This window comes from Cheilinus undulatus, linkage group 9, assembly GCF_018320785.1.
Source record: "Cheilinus undulatus linkage group 9, ASM1832078v1, whole genome shotgun sequence".
NCBI lineage: Eukaryota > Metazoa > Chordata > Actinopteri > Labriformes > Labridae > Cheilinus > Cheilinus undulatus.
Window position 1 is genome coordinate 51,721,396 of NC_054873.1, and position 23,441 is coordinate 51,744,836.

The following is a 23,441-nucleotide window of genomic DNA, read 5'->3' on the forward strand; positions in this document are numbered from 1 at the left end:
TGCCAATCAAAGAGACGCACCAATCAGAGCGCAGTGAGGTTTATCCTAAATATAATCCAAACGATCGTGGTACAAAACCCCCCCCCCCCCCACAGTGAGAGCATGAAGACGCTAGCTAATGAGACACGTTTGGTGTTTTGAACCAGGCTGTAAACCAGTTTATTTCTGGTGTAAAAACCGGCTGTTTAACGTGTGCAGACGAGACTTCTGGTGTTCCTGCAGCCTTTAGTGGACATGCGCAGTATTGCATTTTTTTTTCAATGTGACTGCTGGAAGCTGACTAACTTCACAGAAGTGTTGGTGCTTGAAGGTGATCAGAGCAGTATGATTTAGAAATCAGACCTTGAGATCAGACAGAGTTTGTGCTGCTATTTGCTGCAGGAATCCTTTTGTTTGTATTCATCAGTGTTTTTTCTACTTTTGGCAGGACCAACAGACAGCTGAAGTCTTTTTTGTGTTCATCCTTAAACTTTGTTTCAAGGACTGAAGTTTTAGGTCTAAACTACATTTATTTTTTGGTATTGATGTATGCTAAATTTGATTTGTAAATACCCCCATACTGTATAAACCCCAATATTGTGCATTCCTAGTCAAACTAAGAAACAGAATAAAGTTTTATGTTCTTATGTGGGCCTTTTTAATGGATTTCTTGCAGGCCAATTCAAAAGAACTAAGGGCCACAGTTGGCCCACAGCCCATAGTTTGGACACCCCTTATATATTTATTGATACTCAGAGTAATAGGAAATATTCCTAACATTATTAGGAATTAAACACTGTTAGAGTGCGGTCCATATTGTAGTATCACACTGGGGTCTGATGTTTATAGAGCTAATGTCAATGAACAGACGCTCTTTTCTCTAACAGTGTGATCAGAACATCAGAACTAATGGAGTTCAGTGGTAATTAAAAAACACTATCTCCATGTACCTAATGATAAACACAAAGTTTCTACAGTGTGGGGCTGTACTGATCTACTCCTCCATGCTCCTGCCTCTCTCTCTATCTCCCTTATCTCTCTCTCACACACTGCTGTCGGTCTGTCCGTGTCATATCAGACATGCTTCATTCAGACGTGTATTGTCTTGTTAACCAACAGCAGCAGCTACGATATTAGTGGAGAAAAATGCATCTTTTTATACATTAATCTTTAATCAGAAGTTAGTGCAGACTGAGCGCTCTGTCCTCTCACTGACAGTCAACTCACTGTGACCATCAGTGCATAATTGGAGAGGACGAGGCTAACGGAGAAGTTAGCTAGTAGAAACATGTTTTTAACATTGTCTAGCCTACGTGCCTTAAAATGAAACTTGGGATTATAGCAGCGCCCCCTTCAACATTATGACAGCTGTACTGCCCTGACCCTGCCCCGTCTGTAAGAGCAGCAGCAGGTCACTCTCTCACCATCGTGGAGCATGGCCATTCGCGCCAGACGCACAGAGTGGCGCATGGCGAGAGGAAAAAACATTCAGCTTGAGTCTAAAATGGTTCAGAAATAAGAAATAAATGGACTGAGCATGAATTTTAAATCTTAAATCAAAGTGGAGTGAAGTTTAAGGGGCAACAAGTCACACCTAAAGTCTTATCTGTGCGTCTTGCATGCACGCGCCTCTCTCCCTTTGTCATAGCACCTGTGATGAGGAGTGAAACCTTAGCGCAGCCCAGTTTTCTCATAGCATTTGCGACATATATGTCACACTGTACAGCCCTGCTTTGACTGCATGATGCTCTGTTTGAGTCTAGGGGTGACTGTGGCTCAGTAGGAACAGTTTGTTGTCTTGTTGTGGGTTTAATCTCCAACTTCTGTGTCACAAGTCCATGTGTCCCTGGTCCACAGTCGCCACCCAGCCCCAGTTTATTGTCACTGCTGCATCATTGACTGTTATTGTGTGGATGTGTCTGAATGATTAGTTAGTACTGATGACCTCTGTCCACAGCAGTCACTTCAGTGTGAATGTGGAGGGAATGGGTGTGAATGGGTAGCTGTGACCTGAGCTGTAAAAAGTTCTTTTCAAGCTCAATGCCTTTTACAGTTACATTTTCAATCTGTACTTTTGACATCAGAAACAGTCTGTTGAATTTTGAGGACATGTCTTCACAGACCCAGTGTGACAGAGCAGCTGTCCAGCTGTGCTTTCTGTCAGAACGTCCTGAAGGATCCTGTTTCTACCAGCTGTGGACACTGGTTCTGCAGACAGTGCATCGCCTCGTACCAGGATCAGTCTGGTTTGTCAGGAGAGTCTTCTTGTCCCAAGTGTCAAGAAAGCCCCCACACAGAACAAGGTAAGGCTCAGTCTCATTACAGCCCTAGACCCCCACCACTTAGCCCACCCCTATATTTTGGACATTTGTGTCTGGTTGTAGGGTTTCATGGTTCTTGCTGAATGGAGGGATAGAGTGACGTGTTAAGCATGATTTATGCTTCTGTGTTGCGTCCACGGCGTAGGTACGCCGTCGACACGACGCCGTCCTGCAATTCACCGCCATGACACTAGGGGGGTGTGGCTGTGTGTGTGTGGTTTCAGAGGGGTCACATCAGAGCGGCTATGTCGTTCTTGCTAAACTGGACAACGTCTGTTTTTAATGAAAGAGTGGATGCTTGGGTGTGTGATTACAATCAGTAGTTGATATTACATGTTGTTTGCACAGAAGCACCAACCAGAGGTTGAGCTGGACTTTCTGTTGTCCGTCACTCCTTTAAAATCCCGCTGGATCATCCTGACAGAGCGCTTCATACAGCACACGCTGGTCACAGCGCTGAGACAAGCTGGAGACATGGAGAACGTTTTAATTCTGTCTCTGTTATGACCTGTGAGCAGGCTACAAATGTACGCCTTTATCTGTTAGGTTTCCATGACTGATATCATGGACACTACGGTGTTAAAGTGAGGTTAGAGAGAGAGAGAGAGAGAATAAAGCAACAGGCGCTGGTCTGAACCATCATTCACCATCTCTCTGTTATATTTCCATGGTTGATATCCACATGATAAATGAGCAAACTTTGGTGTTTACAGTGAGGTTTCAGTGGAGAGCAAGCGAGGTGGAAGCAGCGGGAACTGTTTTGAATCATCAGTCACTTTGGACACATACAAAATTTCACATAAAATTGAACCTGTTACGAAAAAAAAAACCCAGGAAATAAAACAACAATTTTGGCATCAGTGTGCAGACATGATTAGAACAACATGAAACAGGCTCACTGTGCAGAGGCCTCTGCATGCCGACCTGTGTACTGAGACACCTGCAGCAGCCTCTCTGTGCTGTCAGCAAGGAGACTGACACACTTTCATTAATCTACAATGTGGAGGTCAGTGAGCGAGCCCACTGGCTGCAAGATTTTAATAGATTAAATAACCTCCTTGATAGTCCATGTGTGCAAAATGGAAAAGGTACATCTGTCTGCATGTGTGCACTGAAAGGCAGGCTCATCCTCATCATTCCAGCCCGTCACAATGACGGACAGCCTTCAAAGTTCTCCATCATCCTTCAAAAAAATCAGTAAATGATGGAGAATATTCAGTTAATGCGACCTCTGCAAATGTAACCGATGATGTAGCATTGCGATATGTGCGCTAATAACAGGAAGAAAGGCCAGAAAAAGCAACTGCTGGAAATGACGTTTTGAGCGGACCAATCACAGCCCTTGCAGTCCGTGTCGCCGCAACACATAGTTAGAATTTTTTGGAGGTGCGCATCAGGCTACAGCGTAGGGGTCCGCGTCGACGAAGAGGGCTACGCGTAGCTACGATGTCAATGCGACGCAGAAGCATAAATCAGGCTTTAGGGCTACATGGCTCTGCAAACAGAGATGAGACAGAGGAACACTCCAAGCAGAGTGTCATGGGAAATCTCCCATAACACTGGCTTTGGTAAGGTGTGAAGCTTGCACAGTGGTCTAATATCATAATTTCATGTTGTTTCAGTGTATTACTGTCGTTTTGGTTTGGATTTTAACATCTCTGGTAGTTCAGAATGTTCAACATGGTCTCTGTGTCTGTCTGGATCAACAGCAGAAATAAAGCTGCTGATGCTCTAAGGGTTTTTGCTGTGGATGCTGAAAATACTGAACTGCATCGACTTTGTTAGAAATTTGCAATTCCTGATCAAAAAAGACAAAAGAATAGACAGTATTAGTGCAGACAGGCCCTCACTGTCCTCAGCATGAGCGCTCAGTGTTCAGGAGAAATTGTGATTTCAGCACCATTACTTTATGAGTTGGACTTTACATCCAGTGCTGCTTCATGTGCTCTTTTTGGTTATTTTTTGTATTGTCAGCTACAGTAATCACCAGACAGTTTCTTTAGTTTGGTTTATATGTATTTCTCTTCTTTAGGGAGCGGTGGCCTCCAGGAGATAATAGAAGAACATAAGAAGAGTCTGAAGAAGAGATATGAACATGTGACTGAAGGAACTGATGAAACAGGAAGTAGAACCCTCCTGAACAGCATCTACACTGAGCTCTACATCATAGAGGGACAGAGTGAAGAGGTGAACAGCCAACATGAGGTGAGACAGCCTCAGACAGATTCCAAGAGAAAGACCTTTTATGAGACTCCAATCAAGTGTCAGGACATCTTTAAAGCCTTACCTGGCCAACAGACACCCAGAGTGGTTCTGACCAACGGTGTGGCTGGTGTTGGAAAAACCTTCTCTGTGCAGAAGTTCACTCTGGACTGGGCAGAGGGCTCAAAAAACCAAGACATCAGTCTGCTGGTTCTGCTTTCATTCAGGGAGCTGAACTTGATCAGAGATAAGAAGTACAGTCTTCTGGAGCTGCTCCGTGTTTTCCATCCAACATTCCAGAAGGTCAGAGCGGAGACGCTGGCTGTCTGTAAACTTTTGTTCATCTTTGACGGCCTGGATGAAAGCAGACTGTGGTTGGATTTCAGCAAGAAGTCAGTTCTATCTAAGGTCACACAGAAGTCATCAGTAAAGGTGCTGATAAAAAACCTCATCAAGGGGAATCTGCTTCCCTCAGCTCTCATCTGGATAACGTCTCGACCTGCAGCAGCCAATCAGATCCCTCCTTCATGTGTGAACAGGGTAACAGAGGTCCGAGGCTTCACTGACGCCCAGAAGGAGGAGTACTTCAGGAGGAGGTTCAGTGATGTAGATCTGTCCAGCAGAATCATCTCCTACATCATGACATCCAGGAGCCTCCACATCATGTGTCTGATCCCAGTCTTCTGCTGGATCACTGCTACAGTTCTGGAGAACATGATGAGCACAGAGCAGAGAGGAGAGCTGCCCAAGACCCTGACAGACATGTACTCACACTTCCTGTTGGTTCAGACCAAGAGGAAGAAGAAGAAGTATGATGAGGGACCTCAGATGAGTCCTGAGGAACTCACCAGATCTGACAGGGAAGTTCTTCTGAAGCTGGGGAGGCTGGCGTTTGAACATCTGGAGAATGGAAACATCATGTTCTACCAAGAAGACCTGGAGCGCTGTGGTCTGGATGTCAGCGAGGCCTCGGTGTACTCAGGAGTTTGTACTGAGATCTGTGAAAATGAGATTTTGCAGAAAACAGGCTACTGCTTTGTTCATCTGAGCGTTCAGGAGTTTCTGGCTGCAGTCTACATGCACCACTGTTTCACCAACAGGAACAAAGATGTCATTGAGGCATTTCTAGATGACATTTATTACTGGGACTCATCCAGAAATTCTTTATTAAAGAAGATTTTTCTGTATTTTGTAACTCCTGACCCAACCCTGGATGTCTTCCTGGAGAGTGCCATGGAGAAATCCCTGAAAAGTCCAAATGGACACCTGGACCTGTTTGTTCGCTTCCTTCACGGCCTCTCTCTGGAGTCCAACCAGAGACTCTTAGGAGATCTGCTGGGTCAGACAGACAACAGTCCAAGAATGATCCAGAGAATCATCAAGAACCTGAAGGAGATGAACAGCGACTATTATGATGATAGTGGTGATGTTTTTGACATCTCTCCTGACAGAAGCATCAACATCTTCCACTGTCTGACAGAGATGACTGACCTCTCAGTATATCAGGACATCCAAGACTTCCTGGAGTCAGAGAACAGTTCAAGTGAGGAACTCTCTGAGATCCAGTGCTCTGCTCTGGCCTACAAGCTGCAGATGTCAGAGAAGGTTTTGGATGTTTTAGATCTGAAGGCGTACAACGCATCATTCCTCGGACGACTGAGACTGATTCCAGCTGTGAGGAACTGCAGGGAGGCTCTGTAAGTCAAGATGAGATAAAAATTGAATAAACCACAGTAAAATGTCAGTTTCTGATCATAACTTCTGCTTCTAAGGGCCTGTGGACTCTCACTGTAAAGAAGATGTTTAAGTTACATCCCATTAAAACGCTGCATAAATAAGAGGACAGTTTAGTCTTTTAATGAATATTTCTGCAAAAACATTGGAAATTTTCACAATGAAAACTACAGTATGGCGTCAATACTGTCAAAATTTGGGCGCAAATGTGAGATCTGAGCACACGGCTGCAGAGGAGGCACATGCACAAGTCAAACATAACACAAATTACTTTTGCAAGAGCTTTCACAGCACTCACGCAGAGTATCTCTACCCACATGAGCAATATTGTGGCCTGAGAGAGGAAAATCATGCCTTGAGCGCACTCAGAATCTGAGAGAACACACAGCTGCTGTCATTGCTCTTCTGCTTGTGAAACCTTCACCTGCTCACTCGCGAGCAGATTTTCGTTTTGGCAGTTAGTGGGCAGACCCAGTCATCATCGTATGCCTAAATGTAATTGGTTGGTCCTCATCTTTTATGATTGGCAGTTGTCTGTGTCTCAGCTGGTGTGCCATGTTAACTGGTGACAGTCGGAGCAGATGTTCAGACAGCGTGGCTTCCAACAATTCTTGTTTACCTTCTAAATGTCATTAAAATGCAATAACATTGCTTGCTGCTCCAATGTAAGACTTTATTGTTGTCCGTAGACGCATTAAGGCAGTGAGGAAGGAGTTTGTGTAGTCACAAACTAAGTTTTAAGCCATAGAAATGGGAAAGAAAATACAGGTGACTGTGCAGGTGCCTGTTCAAAACAAAGCAAACGGAGGAGACATGCAGAGAAAAACTTCTCGTTCTAAGTGGAATATTTCTCGTCAAGTAGGATTGTGGTTATGACTCTGATGGATTTGGGAATGTTTATACTTGCACACAGTCTGAAACAGGTACATCCCGTCTGAGGGATGCGTTTGAACAAGACTAGTAAGTAAAGCAGACAGACATGCTCACTGTGTTTTAACTTGTGACAGCCTTGTTAGCTCGTGATAGTCCGTACATCATTATGAATACTTCGGACATCGGTATCAGGACTTAAATTCGTGACAGGGTTGAAACATTGGGTCACAGGTTAAACTGACCACCACCACAGCTGACAGCGGTCTGAACGAGGCCATTTGGGATTAATAGCCTACTGATTTTTAAGAGGTAAATAACATTTCAGAAAGTACTCAGGATGACTAGAAGAAAGGTGCTCTTTTAAGCTGCAATATCTTTAATGTCTCTACAATAAACAACACTTTAACAGCACGGACTAGCAACTTTTTCAGGTGTTTTTTTTCTGATTGAGGAATCGGATAAAGCCTATTTAACATGCCATCACCTAAACAGATTATGTAATTTCCCTGTAGCCTAATACTGTTCAAACTCATTAACCCCTGCAAAGTGCTAGTATGTAAAATGAACACGTTTAAACTGTTGTTTTTTGTAGTTAAATGAAAGAATGCATGGACTATCAAGAGCTAACAAGGTTTTTGCAAGTTAACACAGTCAGCACGTCGGTCTACTTTACTTACTAGTCTTGTTTAAATGCATCCCTCAGACGGGATGGCGGCTCCTCGCCAGCCGTGCGCACGGATCTCATTTTTGCTCTCGAATTTTGACAGTATTACGATGCCATACTACAGTGTTAATATTACAGTGTGTATTGCACATTTCTTACTCTTATCTATTGTCCTTTCAAAGTAAAGGTACAAAATTTCCCACAATAAATCTTCAAGTAGTCCAGTAGAATGATTGGGATTACTGCTTCATGTCAAGAAAAGTGAATTCAGGTCTGGTGACCACTAGTTTAAGAAGTAACACTTAAAAGTTTCTCATCAAATACATCATGAAAATATGAACATTATGAATTAATATTCTATTTTATTGTAATCATTACAGGTTCAGCGGGTGTGGACTTTCAGAGATTCACTGTGAAGTCGTGGCCTCAGCTTTGAAGGGCAACCCCTCTCATCTGAGAGTGCTTGATCTGAGTGACAACGAGCTGCAGGATTCAGGAGTGGAGCTTCTTTCTGCAGGACTGAAGAGTCCAAACTGTAGACTGAAGAGTCTGAAGTAAGACCACATATTTCATTTCTCTGCTCAGATTAGTATGATATGAAACTTTACTGTTGACATAAGGCTGACGTTAAGGTAATGCATACTGCTTGTGCTTTGGTGGTTTTGTCCATGGATGTCCTTGATGTTCTGTTGTGCTGTCTTATTCAGCTGAATATTAATCTTTTAAACAAAGAACGACCACCAGATAATGTGAAAATATTTCATCCATCCATTTTCTGTACCATTTACCCCGTTGGGGGTCTCAGGGGGCTGCAGCCTATCCCAGCTGTCTTTGGCTGAGAGGTGGGGTACACTCTGGACTTGTCACCAGTCAAGTGCATACAGAGACTGACAACCGGAAGAAATGAAAGTTGCTAAAGTCACTCCACTGAACAAATCTAGTGACAAACATCTTTTCACAAACTATAGACCGGTTTCCTTATTGTCACAGTTTTCTAAAATTTTGGAAAAGCTCTTCAACAAAACACTGGATACATTCATTGAAAAAAAAAAAAAAAAAAATACTCTGATGGAAAGTCAGTATGGTTTCAGAACAACTAGATCCATCTCCCAGGTATTAATGGAACTAATAAAGGACATACAGTGCTTAACAAATGTATTAGACCACCTGTCATATTTGTCTCAGAGACCATCCAGCATCATGAAGTGCTTTAATGCGGACTCTTTCATTTTCAGTCAGCTCTACATGTTTTACCATTTTAACCAGGAATGAGGAATTTCAAACTGAATTCTCCCAAATTTGAGCCAGCTCACTGGGCTTCTCTGAGAAGTCAGAAATGAATCAAGCATAACATTCAACCACTAAAACTCATTTTTCTGTTCAGGAATGACAGTAAATAACTATAATTTGACATATTCATCAAGAAATATTAATGTGCTTTACTATTTTTCAGTTTTTTTGTAAATCAGTAAATTTGAAAATTCATGGATAACAATAATAATTCTATTTTAGCATTAAAAATATCAATTGGTTTAAAGAGCTTCTACATATTGGTGTTTTAACCATGGCAGAAATATAAAAAAGGATTTTGGTAATTACCAATGCTGTTCATTTAGGGCAGCTGTGGCAGAAACCTGACTTTGGTTAGGGTAAGGGTGGTCTAATACATTTGTAAGCGCTGTATATGTTCCCGGGGGAACACTGAAGTGGGACACAACTTGTCCATCACTTCACAAACACTCACCCAGCCCCCTTCTAAACAATAACAGCATGATTAAGCAGCTGCAGGAAACACCAGCAAACATCACGTTGCTCAACACCGGGCAGTACAGGTCGACATAATGTTGCACCTCTGCTGTCCTGGAGTTCCAACACAGTACCTCCTGGAAGATGGCCGGTCACCTTCTACCCCGAGAGTGCATGCGGCAGCAATATCATGTCAGCATGCTAGAATCGACAATGGCACAGTAGGGAGTCACAATCTAGTGTCCCTCTTTCTTAGGGGGCTCAGAGGTTGCATCCCCCAAGAGCCCCTAGAACTCCACCATGGGGTCTACCTCTGGTGTTGGACACCCTATGCCAGCCTCCCTTTGAACCCTTGGCACAGACAGAGATGAAGTGGCCATTATTTCAGCTAAGCACATCAGTGAGCTACACGTCCTGTCAGTAAGCCCCTTATGCCTGAGGTGGAATCCAGATGACTCAGGCATCACTCTATGGCCGAACACAGCATTCCTCCCGAAAGTGCTGACAAGTTCGCACCTCAACCAGCCTTTAAGACTTGCACAGTTTAACCCCCCACCAGGAGAGGGTGGGGGTAAGCCAGAACTGTTGTGCCCAGTACGGTCCCTGAGAGCCTACATCGCAGCTACTGCTGACATTTGGTGGTCAGAACAGCGCTTTCTCTGCTACGCCAGCCCTAATAAGGGTTGCGCTCTCTCGAATCAGCGCCTCTCCCACTAAAGGGTGGATGTTATCAGGCATGCATATGGAACTAGTAACCATCCCCTGCCATCCAGCGTGAACTGTCACTCTACTAGGAGAGTCTCCACGTCGTGGGCTGCCCTGAAGGGAGTACCCTTGGAGGACATATGTGCCGATGCCTCATGGGCATCACAAAACACATTCGCCAGGTTCTATAGGGTGAATGTGGCCACTCCCCATCCCCTAGGGGTGTCCCTCCTGCTGGAGTCCTCCAATTCTGCCCAATGAGGTAGGGTGGCAGGATTCCTCGTGACTTTGCTGGTTTAAGTCATTCAGTGCTTTAAGCATCGCCTGGCGGTCAGCAGGGATGAAATAGAACGAAAGTTACGAATGTAACTAGGGTTCTATAAATCCCGAATGACCGCCAGAGCACTCTGTCACTTAGAATCCTTGTGATCCCGTGAAAAGATTCTGTAGGAACAGAACCCCGGATGACACCAGAAGATATAACCTCTCTAGGGCCATCCAGGGGTCACAAGTGACGTTGTTGGTATACATACTTGAACTGCGCATGCGCAAAGGGAATATTCAGTGCTTTAAGCACCACCTCTGGTGGTCATTCAGGATTCATAGAACCGTAGTTACATTCGTAACATTAGTTTTAGAGTGTTCACTTTATGTAGAGCTTTAACAAAGAACCCCACTGTTTGGTTGCATGGACACAGACACGTATTCAGACATGCTTACACAGCACTGCCAACTACAACCCACAAGTAACAGTAAATAAACTGTGACTTCTGTGACTGAAAATAGGACACTCCTGTGTTATCTTGTTTAATAAGAACATGGAGAAGTGCTTTAAAGAGAGCTGACTTCTATCAGGGATCATGGGGCTGGTGTATCATCACATCTGTCACTTTCTCTCAGTTATAAAGAAAAACCAGAGTCATGACCATGGTGAAGTTTCCATCTATTAGAGTGTGTTTGAGAGTGAAGACCATCATCTGTGGCACTGTGGTGATGTGATTGTATGTGTTGTACAGGAGAAGTGACATAGTGGGGAACAGGGACAGGGAAGGGGGCAAACTGAAGCGGGGCAGAACAATTTTGGATTAGCTGCCAGTTATAGTAAAATTCCTGCGTCTCTACTCGTGCCATTAGCCGATCAGTCCATGGTCATTCTGGGGGGTTTATGAATCCCAGGTTGCTCTGATAGCAGCCTTCAGCTGGTCTGGATTGTTGAGTCTGGGGTCTCTCATCTTCCAGAAATCCTCTGTGGGGTTCAGGTCAGACCAGTTGGCTGTAGTTGGTGAAAAGGAAATCAGGATCTCATAAGGCTTTTAGAAGGGCTCTAAAATTTCCTGGTAGATGGCTGACAGCGTGGACTCTGGACTTGATGAAGATCAGTGAACCAACATGGACCCCAAACAATTACTGACTGTGGAGCCTGCAAACACTGGACTTCAAGACCTGAAAGATTCAGGGCCTCTCTGATCCCCTTTCAGACTCTTGGACCCGGATTCACAAATGAATACAGGACTTTGGCCTACTGAGACCACAACAGCCTTTTTCTCCTTAGCCCAGGTGAGACTCTAATGACATCTGTGGTTCAGGAGTGGATCCACAATATGAACACGACAGTTGTAGTCAGTCTCCTGGACCCATCCACTGACTCCAGTCCCAGTCCAGTCCTTATGAAGCTCCCATAAGTTCTTGAATCTGCTTTGTTTGACAATCCTCTGAAGGCTGAGCTCCTCCCTGTTGGTTGGTCTCCTTCTGTGGTTTACCCTCCCTGTGGAAGGTGTCAGTGATTCTCTTCTGGACAACTATCAGGTCAGAAGTCCTTCCCATGGTTGCGTGTGTGTACTGAACCAGAGTCAGAGAATGAAGACCTTTGAAAATTTGGAACTTTCAGCAATATTATCTCTAATATTTAGAGATACAGGATTTCAGATAATGTGAGCTGTAAGTCAAAATCATCAAGATTAAAAAATAAAAGTCCTACAATTTTTCCCTTTTGTGTGAGATGAATCTAGAATTAATGGAAGTTTTAATTTTTTTAGTTAAATCCGAGGAAAAAATGAACTTTGACACGATATTCTAATTTTTGTGAAATGCACCAGTACATGTGGCTTTCTGAATAAATCTTTAGAGATATTGGTGTGGATTGTTGTGCATGTATTTGTATGGAGTGTCACAGTTTATGTAGTTTTGTGGGGGGTTTTTTGTTCATTGCATGTCTTCAACCTGAGTACATTTGATTAGAGCCAAAAATCTCTGTTCTCTGTTCTGTTCCCAGACTCAGTGACTGCAGTTTATCAGAGATCAGCTGTTCTTCTCTGGCCTCAGCTCTGAAGTTCAACCCCTCACATCTGAGAGTGCTGATCCTGAGTAAAAATGATCTGCAGCATTCAGGAGTGAAGCAACTGTTTCCTGTACTGAAGAGTCCCAACTGTAGACTGGAGACTCTATGGTCAGTTCATGTGCCTTTATTTATTGTAGAACTAACCTGTGTGGTTAACAACTGTTTTCATATCCAGCTGTGCCAAACTTTTATGACATTTTAGGATCATTTAACTTTTTCATACTCGTGTGAATGGTTTGAATTTTCAGTTGTTATGCAAAATCAAACAGTAAACTCTAAAAATGAACTGTCATTATTATAAATATTATCTAAATACAGTTTTGATTTTCCACAACTCAAGATATGATCAGATATCAGATTTGCCTTTGTTTTGAGAACTTAAAGATGTAAGGTTGGTTAATAGAATGTGGCTAATATTAGCAGTGCCAGCACTGCAGGCTTTCACTCATCTTTTGGGGTACTCAGCAATATTCCTGAGCTGAATATCATCACTCAGTGCTTCAGTTATATGTGAGTATGACAACTTTAACTGCATTTATAGTATGGCTGCAGTAATCGATTTTTTTGTAATTGAGTACTCTATTGATTCTTCTGATGATTGAGCACTCTATTAACAAATATTGCATTTTTTTACCAAGAGAAGTAGTACTAGACAAATGAGAAAAGAAGCTTGGTCCCTTGAATGAACTACTTCCACATTAAAAATTGGTATTAACAGGTTCTCTAAAGAAAATATTTAATAAAGTGCAATGAAGTTCTGATGACAGTTTGCATTTCTTAAAGTTACATTATGCCATTATTGGGGTTTTAGGGATCCTCTCCCAGGAAATGTTTGGTGCCAACACTTTATTTCTTTCATTGTAGTTCATATTTTTTTTCCAGTTTGTCTTTTAAGTATAGGGACACTTAATCATTTCAATATCCTCTCCTTTATGCATGAGTGTAATATTTCACATTATATCCAGAATAAAGCTCCACCATTCACACAGTGGTCTGAAGAGCTGAAGCTTTAGATTACAGGAATATGGTCAATTTATTTAAAGGGTGTTCACTTTTAATTTTTGCACATTTTTGTCTGTGAGTTCATCCACCATAATTGTGTAGGTCTCACTAGCTTCCAATGCTAGCTATCCCACCAGCTAAACAGTCTCCAAAGAACTCCACAACAAGAAGTTGACTTTCATGACATTTACTTCATGCTATGTTTCATTCTTGACTGTGAAACTGCAAAAATACAAACATTTCCATTAAACCTTTTACAAAAAAATAAAATAAGGCATGTCTAAACAGAAATTAACACAGGATTAGCCTATTAGCTGGGTAGTGCTAGCTTATTAGCGTGTTAGCATTAGCATATCTGCTAGCCACAAGCTGCTTCGATTAACATCACATAAACTTCAAAGAAACTCCCAAACACAGCGGGTAAGTCGACATAAACATTGTAAACACTGTTCATACTTACAGACATTGCTTTAGCATACAGAAAGGAAAGAATCTAAGCTCAACTGAGCACTCCCAGGCCACGGAATCACCGAAATAACGCTACTTCCGGTTTAGACAGGAAATGCAGGTAAAAATACGTGAGAGCAGAAAATAATACCCCTGACTACCACGAGATCGGGTCATCACATTATAAACATGGAAAAATAACATTAACACTACTGGGGGGGGGCAGAACAATAATAATCTGACCTTTATGACCATCCACTGAGAACACATTTTAAGGGATAAGCCACTTCTATGACCTGTTAAATCCTGACTGTATGATGATGAACTTTGACCTGTTTAATCTCAGTCACTGTCTGTGGCATTAAGGTGTTTCTATTGAACTGGTTTCATTTTATTATCAATATAAGTCTTAACAAATCATTCAGGATGCTAAAACATTTTTAGAAATGTGCTGTAATAAAGACATCAGTGCACTGAATTTTAGATAATTTACAATTAAATGAGAGAGAGAGAGACAGACACAGAGAGATTCCTTCTATTAAAAGGGAAGAATTGTGATATTTGGTTAAATTTAAATTTAAATTTAGAAGAGAAACATTTTATTTGTAGTTTGTAATTTTGTTTGATTGTAGTATCTGTTTTTTTCCTTGATTTTAAATCAAGTGTTTTCTGTTGAATTATTATAATTTTCAATACAGTTGGCATAAATTTAACCAACTGTCTCTGTCTATTAATTTTCACCCAGCTCCACAGCCTCACGATACGATACAGATCAGGGTACATGTTGATTTGGGGTAATTAACATGTTGTAGTAATCATTTCCTTCATTTAATTCACTACAACAGCTGATCTCTATCATAGAGGATAACTGAAGAAGTACATATCAAAGATTCTTATGATGAATAAAAGTTAAACTCAGATCTTTAGAGATTAGTAAATTAAATAGTCTATAACCGCTTAGCTATCAAATAAAAATACAGTAATATTTAACTGTAAACTTCTCTCGGTTGTCTCTCTTGCTGTTGTTTTCAGAATCAACAGACATATAGAAACATACTGAAACATAAAATGGACATCAGTAAAACTGAGAAACAATTTCAGACTCATGCAGCAGTGAACCAGTGGGTCTTTAGCTTTGCTTTAAGTTCATCAGTGGAGAATCTCTGCCTGATTTCTACAGTAAGCTGTTCCACAATGTTGGTGCATGGAAGGAAAAAGGCCGCTCACCAGCCGTGTGTTTACAGACCTTTGAGACGCTCAGAATCCCCCCTACAGGAGTCGGTACATACAGGTTCACCAGATCAGACAGGTATGATGGGGCATGGCCATTCACAGTTTTATAAGTCAGCAGCACCTTACAGTCTGCTCTAACCTGAACAGGAAACCGATGAAGAGAGGCCAGCACTGGAGTCATGTGCTCATGTTTACTTGCTCTGGTCAGAACACGAGCCGCTGCGTTCTGGACCATCTGCAGACCTCGAAGACCCTTTTTGGCTAATCTGACAGAAATACATTACAGTAATCTAAACGTGACAAAACAAAAGTGTGAATAAGGACCTCAGCATCCTGAAACAACAGAACTGGTCTAATCTTGGTGATATTTCTGAGATGAAAAAGGCCATTCTAGTCGTCTATTTTATATAAAACCCAAACAAAAGAGTCTGATCAAAGAGCACACCAAGATTTGTGACTCTGTCTCTGCGATGAATAACACAGCCACCCAAAGACAGAGTGAAATGATCAAACAGATGATTGAGTGTCACTGGTCCAGTAACCATCATTTCTGTCTAAGCAGAGTTCTGAAGCAGGACATTTTAATAACCTCAATAATTGTTAATAAGCTCAATAACAGCTGAAAGACAGGCCTGAAGTTTATTAGTGTCAGATCCACTTAGAAGGACTAAATGCATGTATATCTGTAGATCATCTACGTAACAATGAAAAGAGGTCCCAATAGAACACATTTGGCCCAAAGGTCTAAGGTAGAGAGAATGGGTAATTATTATTTTTAATGGCCCTCTTTTAATCTTCCTTCAGGCTGGATGACTGCGGTTTGTCAGAGAAAAGCTGTTTTTCTCTGGCCAAAGCTCTACGGGACACGTCTTTCTATCTGAAATCACTGAACCTGGGCAACAACAATCTCAAGGATGGAGGAGTGGAGCTGCTGTGTTTTATTTTTCAGCATCAACACTGTGGACTGATGCTTGGGTAAGACACATCTACAAACTACTCTGCAGTTATACATACAGTGCTTAACAAATGTATTAGAGCACCCTAACCCTAACCAAAGTCAGGTTTCTGCCACAGCTGCCCTAAAATAACAGCACTGGTATTTACCAAAATCATTTTTTATGTTTCTGCAATGGTTAATACTCCAATATGTAGAAGCTCAAATGATATTTTTAATGCTAAAATATATTTATTGGTGTCCATGAATTTTCAAATGTACTGATTTACCAAAAAACTGAAAAAATAGTAAAGCACATTAATATTTCTGATTAATATGTCAGATTATAGTTATTTACTGTCATTCCTGAAGAGAAAAATGAGTTTTAGTGGTTGAATGTTATGCTTGATTCATTTCTGACTTCTCAGAGAAGCCCAGTGAGCCAGCTCACATTTGGGTGAATTCAGTTTGAAATGCCTCATTCCTGTTCAAAATGGTAAAACGTGGAGAGCTGACTGAAAATGAAAGAGTCCGCATTAAAGCACTTCATGATGCTGGATGGTCTCTGAGACAGAGATGACAGGTGGTCTAATACATTAATACATTTGTTAAGCACTGTATATACATAACTGAGGTTTTTTTTTTCCTCAAAAGTAATTCTGGGGGCGCTAGCGAGCCGAGCATGGAGTAGGACGTGTTCTTTCGAGCTCCTGCCGAATCGATAATATTTGCTTTAAAAAGCGGCTTTTTCATGTGAGGACTAGTCAGAAAGTTTGTAGACACCAATGTCTGTACACTAGAACTCGAATTATCCGAGCAAAGTGGTCCCGAATGGCGGAAAAGCTCCAACAATTCAAATACAGCGGCAATGCTCCAAGGCCTACTACACGAACCACGAGACTGAGCACGCAGACACCTGGTTACTCACACCAACCCTCATCACCACCAGCTAAAACTACAGAGATGACCGCTGAAGAAATTAAAGCCAGCATCTTATCTTCGCTACGAGGAGAGCTGTCAAAAATCATAAGAGATGAACTGAAAAATGCTCTCGCAGAAGATTTTGATGCGCTCAAATCAGAGTTAAAGGCAGTCCGGTCGGAAATTGCTAACAACACTACAGCTTTTCGGTCGGAGATGGACCGCATGCTAACGGACATTCAGGACATGAAGGGCGGATTATCTACGTGGTCGGACGAGGTAGAGTCGTTACGAACTTCGGTAACCAGCCTTCAAAGTCAGATGGTAACTCTAAGAGATCGCTGTGAAGATATGGAGGGCAGAATGAGACGTTGTAATATCCGGATAGTTGGCATCGATGAGCAGCCAGGCTCCAGCTCACCTGAAGCTGTCTCCGCAGCCATAAAGACAGCGCTACAAATGGACCGGGACATAAAGATCGACCGCTCGCACCGTACCCTCGCGCCCAGAAAGCCCGGAGACCGAGAAAGACCAAGGGTGATCATCGCTAAATTACACTATGATGGGGACGCCGTTGAGATCCTGAGAAGAGCCCGGGATAAAGCTCCCTTGACCTACAATGGAAAGCGGATTGCCATCTACCCCGACTACACCCCCGGCGTTGCCAAAGCCAGAGCCGCATTCACGGACATACGGAAAGCACTACGAGGACGGAAAGGGGTTCGCTTTGGACTACTTTTCCCAGCAAGGCTCAGGATTTCGCATTTAAAAGCGAAGAAAAGGAGTTTCTTGATCCTCGAAAAGCTATGGACTATGTCCAGAAGGTTGTTATTCCAGCTACAGAGCCTGAGAATTGAGCATATCTCTTGGTATGTTGGTGCAATATAGAGGTAACACATTGCTTAATGTTGTGCTAAGGAGTCATTTTTGCTTTCTTTTATGTATATCTCAGTCTCAGAGAGAGGTGTGTTTAATATCCAGCGTATTTGATTTAATGATAACCCCTTTCAGAGTATCAGCGAGGCACTGATTGTCCTTTCATCAATGCTTTTACTGCCTATGTCATGTTTTTTTGTAAATGACAAAGTGAAAAGGACACTATACATATCCCTGCTATTATGATTTGGTTCTGCGTACTCTCTAGAGGGCTGGTCTGCCATAAAGGGCTGTTTGATATGGACAGTTATACGGTTCGGCAGGGGCTGAATTGATCAGCGAGAACCTGCTTTTTATTTTTACCTTAGCACTGCCCCAGCACAGTCAAATTTAATCAGATTGTGCACATTGCTGCTTATCTTGTGGCCCGGGACTAGATCCCACTATTTTATTGCAAGCTAAATATTGCTTCATAAGTTCCTGTGTTTTCTGTGTTCTGATCCCTATGTTCCTTTGGGATCCTGCGTTAAACATAAAAACAACAAAAGTATCACATTTTTTATCAAACAAAGTCTTTGCTTTTGTTAAGAAATTCTGGTACAGCTGTATTAAGTATTTAGGGGTTACCTCTCTCGCAGTCACCTAATTACCAAAAATTTACACTTGCAGTCATGACCCAGGTGCAGAATTTTTCTCTCCGCAACCCACCTCTTCCAGCTTCAGACTTTGGAGTATAAAAGACTATCTTGTAGACAACAAGTAATGGACACACTAAATGTGGTAAGCTATAATGTTAAGGGTCTTCATAGTCCTGTAAAGAGAAAAAAAATTCTACATCAGTTGAAACAATTAAATTGCCAAATTGCATTTCTACAGGAGACCCACCTTTCTGATGGAGAACATGAAAAGTTGAAAAAGTCATGGGCAGATAAAGTTTACTATTCTTCACATCGGTCGGGGAGGAGGAGGGGAGTATCCATACTTATACACAGACAAGTTAACTTCACACAAACGTTGATACATAAAGATAAGGAGGGGAGATATGTCCTGGTTAACGGATTAATTGATGGGATAGAGGTATCTTTTCTTAATGTATACGCACCCAATGAAGATGAACCCAGCTTCATCAGGATATTGTTTAATGTAATAACCCAATACAGCATTGGACTGCTTTTAATGGGCGGCGATTTTAATTGCATCATGTCTCAGCTAATGGATCGCCAACCTGCCTCTAGAACACCTTTGTCAAAAATGAGCAAAATGCTTAAATACCTGTCCAAAGAATCAGAACTTCTAGACGTATGGAGAAGCAAATTCCCAAGAAATAAAGACTTTACATTCTACTCAAGCAGACATTTATCATACTCAAGGATTGATTATTTTTTCACTCCTAGAAGAGATCTGCATAGGATAGTAGATATTGAAATATTGCCTATTACTATTTCAGATCATACACCTATTAAATTAAAGTGGGATATAGGTTATAGATCCAATTCTAAACAATGGAGACTTAATGCTTCATTATTAGCGATAAAGAATTCATAACTTTCATAACAGCTGAGCTTAAAGAATACTTAAATATTAACACTTCATGTGAAACATCACCTCTTATACTGTGGGATTGTGCCAAAGCATACATTAGGGGCCGGATTATTTCATTTGCGTGTACTAGGAAACGAAAAAAGGAGGCCAAACAACGAGAATTGGAGGAAAAAATAAAAGAGTTGGAAAATAAACACAAACAATGCCCACTAACTAATATAAATGATCTGAAGGCAGCTCGTAGAGAACTTAACAGTTTACTATCAGAAAAAATAGAGGGAACCTTAAGGTTTACAAACCAAAGATATTACGAACATGGGAACAAGTCAAGTAGATTACTAGCATTTAGATTGAGAAAACAACAGTCGTCAAACATGGTTCAAAAAATCAAAACACAAGGCACCTTTGTTACAAAACCAGATAGAATAGCAGAGTCTTTTGCTGAATTCTACGAATCCTTGTATAAAAATACAAACACCTGCTCAGATGATAACAAACTGAAGGAATTTCTTAAAAATATTAAACTTACTGAATTGACTGAACCAACAGTTAAGAAATTGGATGAGCCAATTATGGAATGGGAGATTAAGCAAGTAATTTCAACTTTAAAAAACAATAAAAGTCCGGGACCTGATGGCTATACCAATGAGTTTTATAAAACATTCAGTCATCTATTATCCCCCCTTTTACTGAAAGCATATCATCATGCATTAGAGTCTAAAACCATGGCACCATCATGGAGAGAGGCAAATATAGTGGTCATACATAAAGAGGGTAAAGATCCTACTGAATGTCAATCTTATAGACCAATTTCACTGCTAAACACTGATTTACGCATACTGACTGCAATTTTGGCCAGACGAGTTAATCAAATAATTACTCAAATTATTCACCCGGCCCAAACGGGGTTCATCACTGGAAGATATTATGGGGATAATGTTAGACGGCTGTTAAATATAATATCCCATCAAAAGGATATAAAGTCAGATTCTGTAATAATTTCTTTAGATGCCCAGAAGGCCTTCGATTGTGTGTCATGGAAATTTTTAGTGCAAACATTACAACGTTTTAGATTTGGACCTAACTTTATAAATTGGATACAAACATTGTATTCTTCACCTCAAGCTTCTGTGAAAGTTAATGGTTTTGTGTCAAAGAGATTTACATTAGAGCGTGGATGTCGGCAGGGCTGCTCTTTATCACCCCTGCTTTTTGCTATCTGTATAGAACCACTAGCCCAGCTAATCCGAGATGATGACAATGTAAAAGGTATTGTAATAGATAAGGAAGTGCATAAACTATCTCTCTATGCAGATGACGTGATATTGTATTTGACAGAACCTTCATTAACAATTCCATATGTAAAGGGGCTCATCTCTAAATTTGGGTATTATTCGGGATACAAAGTAAATGTGGATAAAACAGAGGCACTGGATATAAATAATAAAACTTCTTAAAGTGTAAAAAATCAAAGTGGTTTTAGGTGGCCTGTTAAAGGTATAAAATACCTTGGTATATTTATCCCCCCATCTTTATTGAATTTATATGATGCTAATTATAGTAAACTAATTCGTTGTATTAATAATGATTTAGAAAGATGGTCTATGCTCCCCCTCTCTCTCTTGGGTCGTATTGAAAGTGTTCGCATGAATGTTCTGCCCAGACTGCTTTATTTATTTCAGATGCTACCTGTAGAAATTCCAAGATCTTCATTTGACCACCTGGATAAATTAATTTCAAAATTTATCTGGCAAAGCGTCCTAGAATTAGGCTTAAAACTTTGCAGTTAAGTAAGTCAGACGGGGGTCTTAAACTCCCAAACCTGAAGTACTATTTCTGGGCTGCTCAAATGAGGCCTCTGATAGTATGGATGCTAAATGACACAAATACTCGCTGGATTAATATCGAGAAAAGTATGTGCCCAGAGCCTTTACATATTTTGCCTTTCTTAGATGCTCCTGTAAAAGAATTAGTACATTGGACCAAAATTACTATCAGAATCTGGAACAAAATAAAGGTAGCCTTTGGCTTGCCTAAATGCATATCATCATTAACAAGTATTGGTCTTATGAAGACCTTTACACCAAATAATTTAGATGATGGCTTCAAAAGGTGGTCAGAGTATGGGTTGTCTTATCTGCATCAACTATTTGATGTGGGTGATCTTAAAACATTTGAACAACTGAAAAATGAATTTGATCTTCCCAGGACAAATTTTTTCAGGTACTTGCAGTTAAGAACCTTTGTAAAAACACAAAAGGAGCTGGATAAACTCATAAAACCTACCCCTTTAGAAAAGTTTCTTATTCTAATACAAAAGGGGAAGGAAAACAATAAGAAAATAATCTGTAAATTATATGATATATTTCTGACTATGACCCTAAGCAGTTCTTTGGAGGTGAGGCGGAGATGGGAGGCGGAAATAAATATAACTTTATCGGAAGATGATTGGAAGGAAGTGTGTACTGAAGCACATTTAGTTACAAACTCAAACACGTGGAGGGAATTTAAATGGAAAATGATCATTAGATTTTTTAGGACTCCAGATTTGACTTCAAAAATGTTTCAGACACAGTCCAGCTCCTGTTGGAGAAACTGTGGAGCATACGTTGCCAATTACACTCATATATTTTGGACATGTCCTAAACTCTGTCTGTTTTGGAGGGAGATATTTGATGCATTAAAGGAAATTTTTCAACAGGACATTCCACAGGATCCCAGAGTAGCACTGCTAGGGGTCACACCCAGGGGTCTGAATGGGAGATCCAAAAAATACTTGTTAAACATACTATTTACAGCAGCCCTTAAGTGTATAACCATAAGATGGATGAAACCAGACCCACCCACTTATAATATATGGATGCAAAAAGTCTGGGATATCTATCAAATGGAACAAATCACTTACCTATTAAGACTCCAAAAAGACATTTTTACCTCACGTTGGAAACCTGTTTTGGCTTTACTTTTACAGTAAAGATGCAGTTTCTTTGTACCGATCCATTGTATGTGTCGCGTGCTACTCTGCTTTACAATCATTGTGCCATATTATTTTAAATTTAATACTGCACCTTACACCTGGACTTTCTAGATTATGATATGTGATGAGGGGTTTCCTTTTATTTTCGTTTTGTTTTGTTTGTTTGACTAAAAGGGATTCTACTCTTCTTTATTGTTTAATTTTACTCATATGCTTAAGTGCACAGGTGTGCATTTATGGTTATAAGTATATGCTCTTGAGTAGGTGTGTCTGGCTGCATATATACATATGTTTATGTTTGACCATTTCTTTAAATCTTTTATTTCTCTTTTTCTTTGTTTACTCCACAAGGAATTGATTAATGTGATGGGTACTAATACTATACAGCTGGAAGAGAAGGACATGTCTATATTGTACTGTTGTTGATTGAAAAATAAATAAAAAATAAGTTCCAAAAAAAAAAAAAGTAATTCTGAAAATGACACATTCATTCATTGTTTGATTTTTTAACCCTTTTATGAATTTGCAGAGATATTTTACCACAAGCTCTTGTTGTGTGGGAAACTCCAGGTAAAAACCAGGTGCTCATGAAGACTGAAGTGTAAACTGTCAAAAAAGGAAAGCCACCTAGGCTATCTTTATGCACACTCGCTCCAGTCAGGATAAAGTTCAGCAGCCTTTGTCAGCTCAGGGCAAAGTGGTTTGATGGTTCAATGGGTAGGAAAATCTCAAGTCATACCTTTACCTTTGCTGTTATCTGAGTCTTTGTGAAAGTGAGTGACTCTAAATCACTGACATTTCTGACTGAAAACATGGAGATGCTGTATGACAGAACAACCAACAAACATTCCTTGTGTTTAAACTGCACTCTAAAAGGAAATGGAGTGCATCACCTGTTTAGAAGGTGAGAATGCTTCTAGGTTCCAAACCAATGTTCCCATTTTAGG

The 23,441-nt window shown here is 40.9% G+C and overlaps 1 protein-coding gene across 10 annotated transcripts in view; it reads left to right on the forward strand.

Moving 5' to 3' along the window:
* Positions 1 to 23,441, forward strand: part of LOC121514889 (NACHT, LRR and PYD domains-containing protein 3-like) — a 76,880-nt gene that overhangs the window by 22,005 nt on the left and 31,434 nt on the right. For 8 of the 10 annotated variants that reach the window (XM_041795291.1, XM_041795298.1, XM_041795292.1 and 5 more), the window contains 6 exons: positions 2,101 to 2,282; positions 4,333 to 6,199; positions 8,154 to 8,327; positions 12,497 to 12,670; positions 15,192 to 15,320; positions 16,049 to 16,219. In XM_041795291.1, coding sequence (XP_041651225.1) covers positions 2,101 to 2,282; positions 4,333 to 6,199; positions 8,154 to 8,327; positions 12,497 to 12,670; positions 15,192 to 15,320; positions 16,049 to 16,219 — 2,697 coding nt within the window. The remainder of the gene's footprint in view (positions 1 to 2,100; positions 2,283 to 4,332; positions 6,200 to 8,153; positions 8,328 to 12,496; positions 12,671 to 15,191; positions 15,321 to 16,048; positions 16,220 to 23,441) is intronic. The other 2 variants (XM_041795300.1, XM_041795301.1) reach the window with 2 other exon arrangements.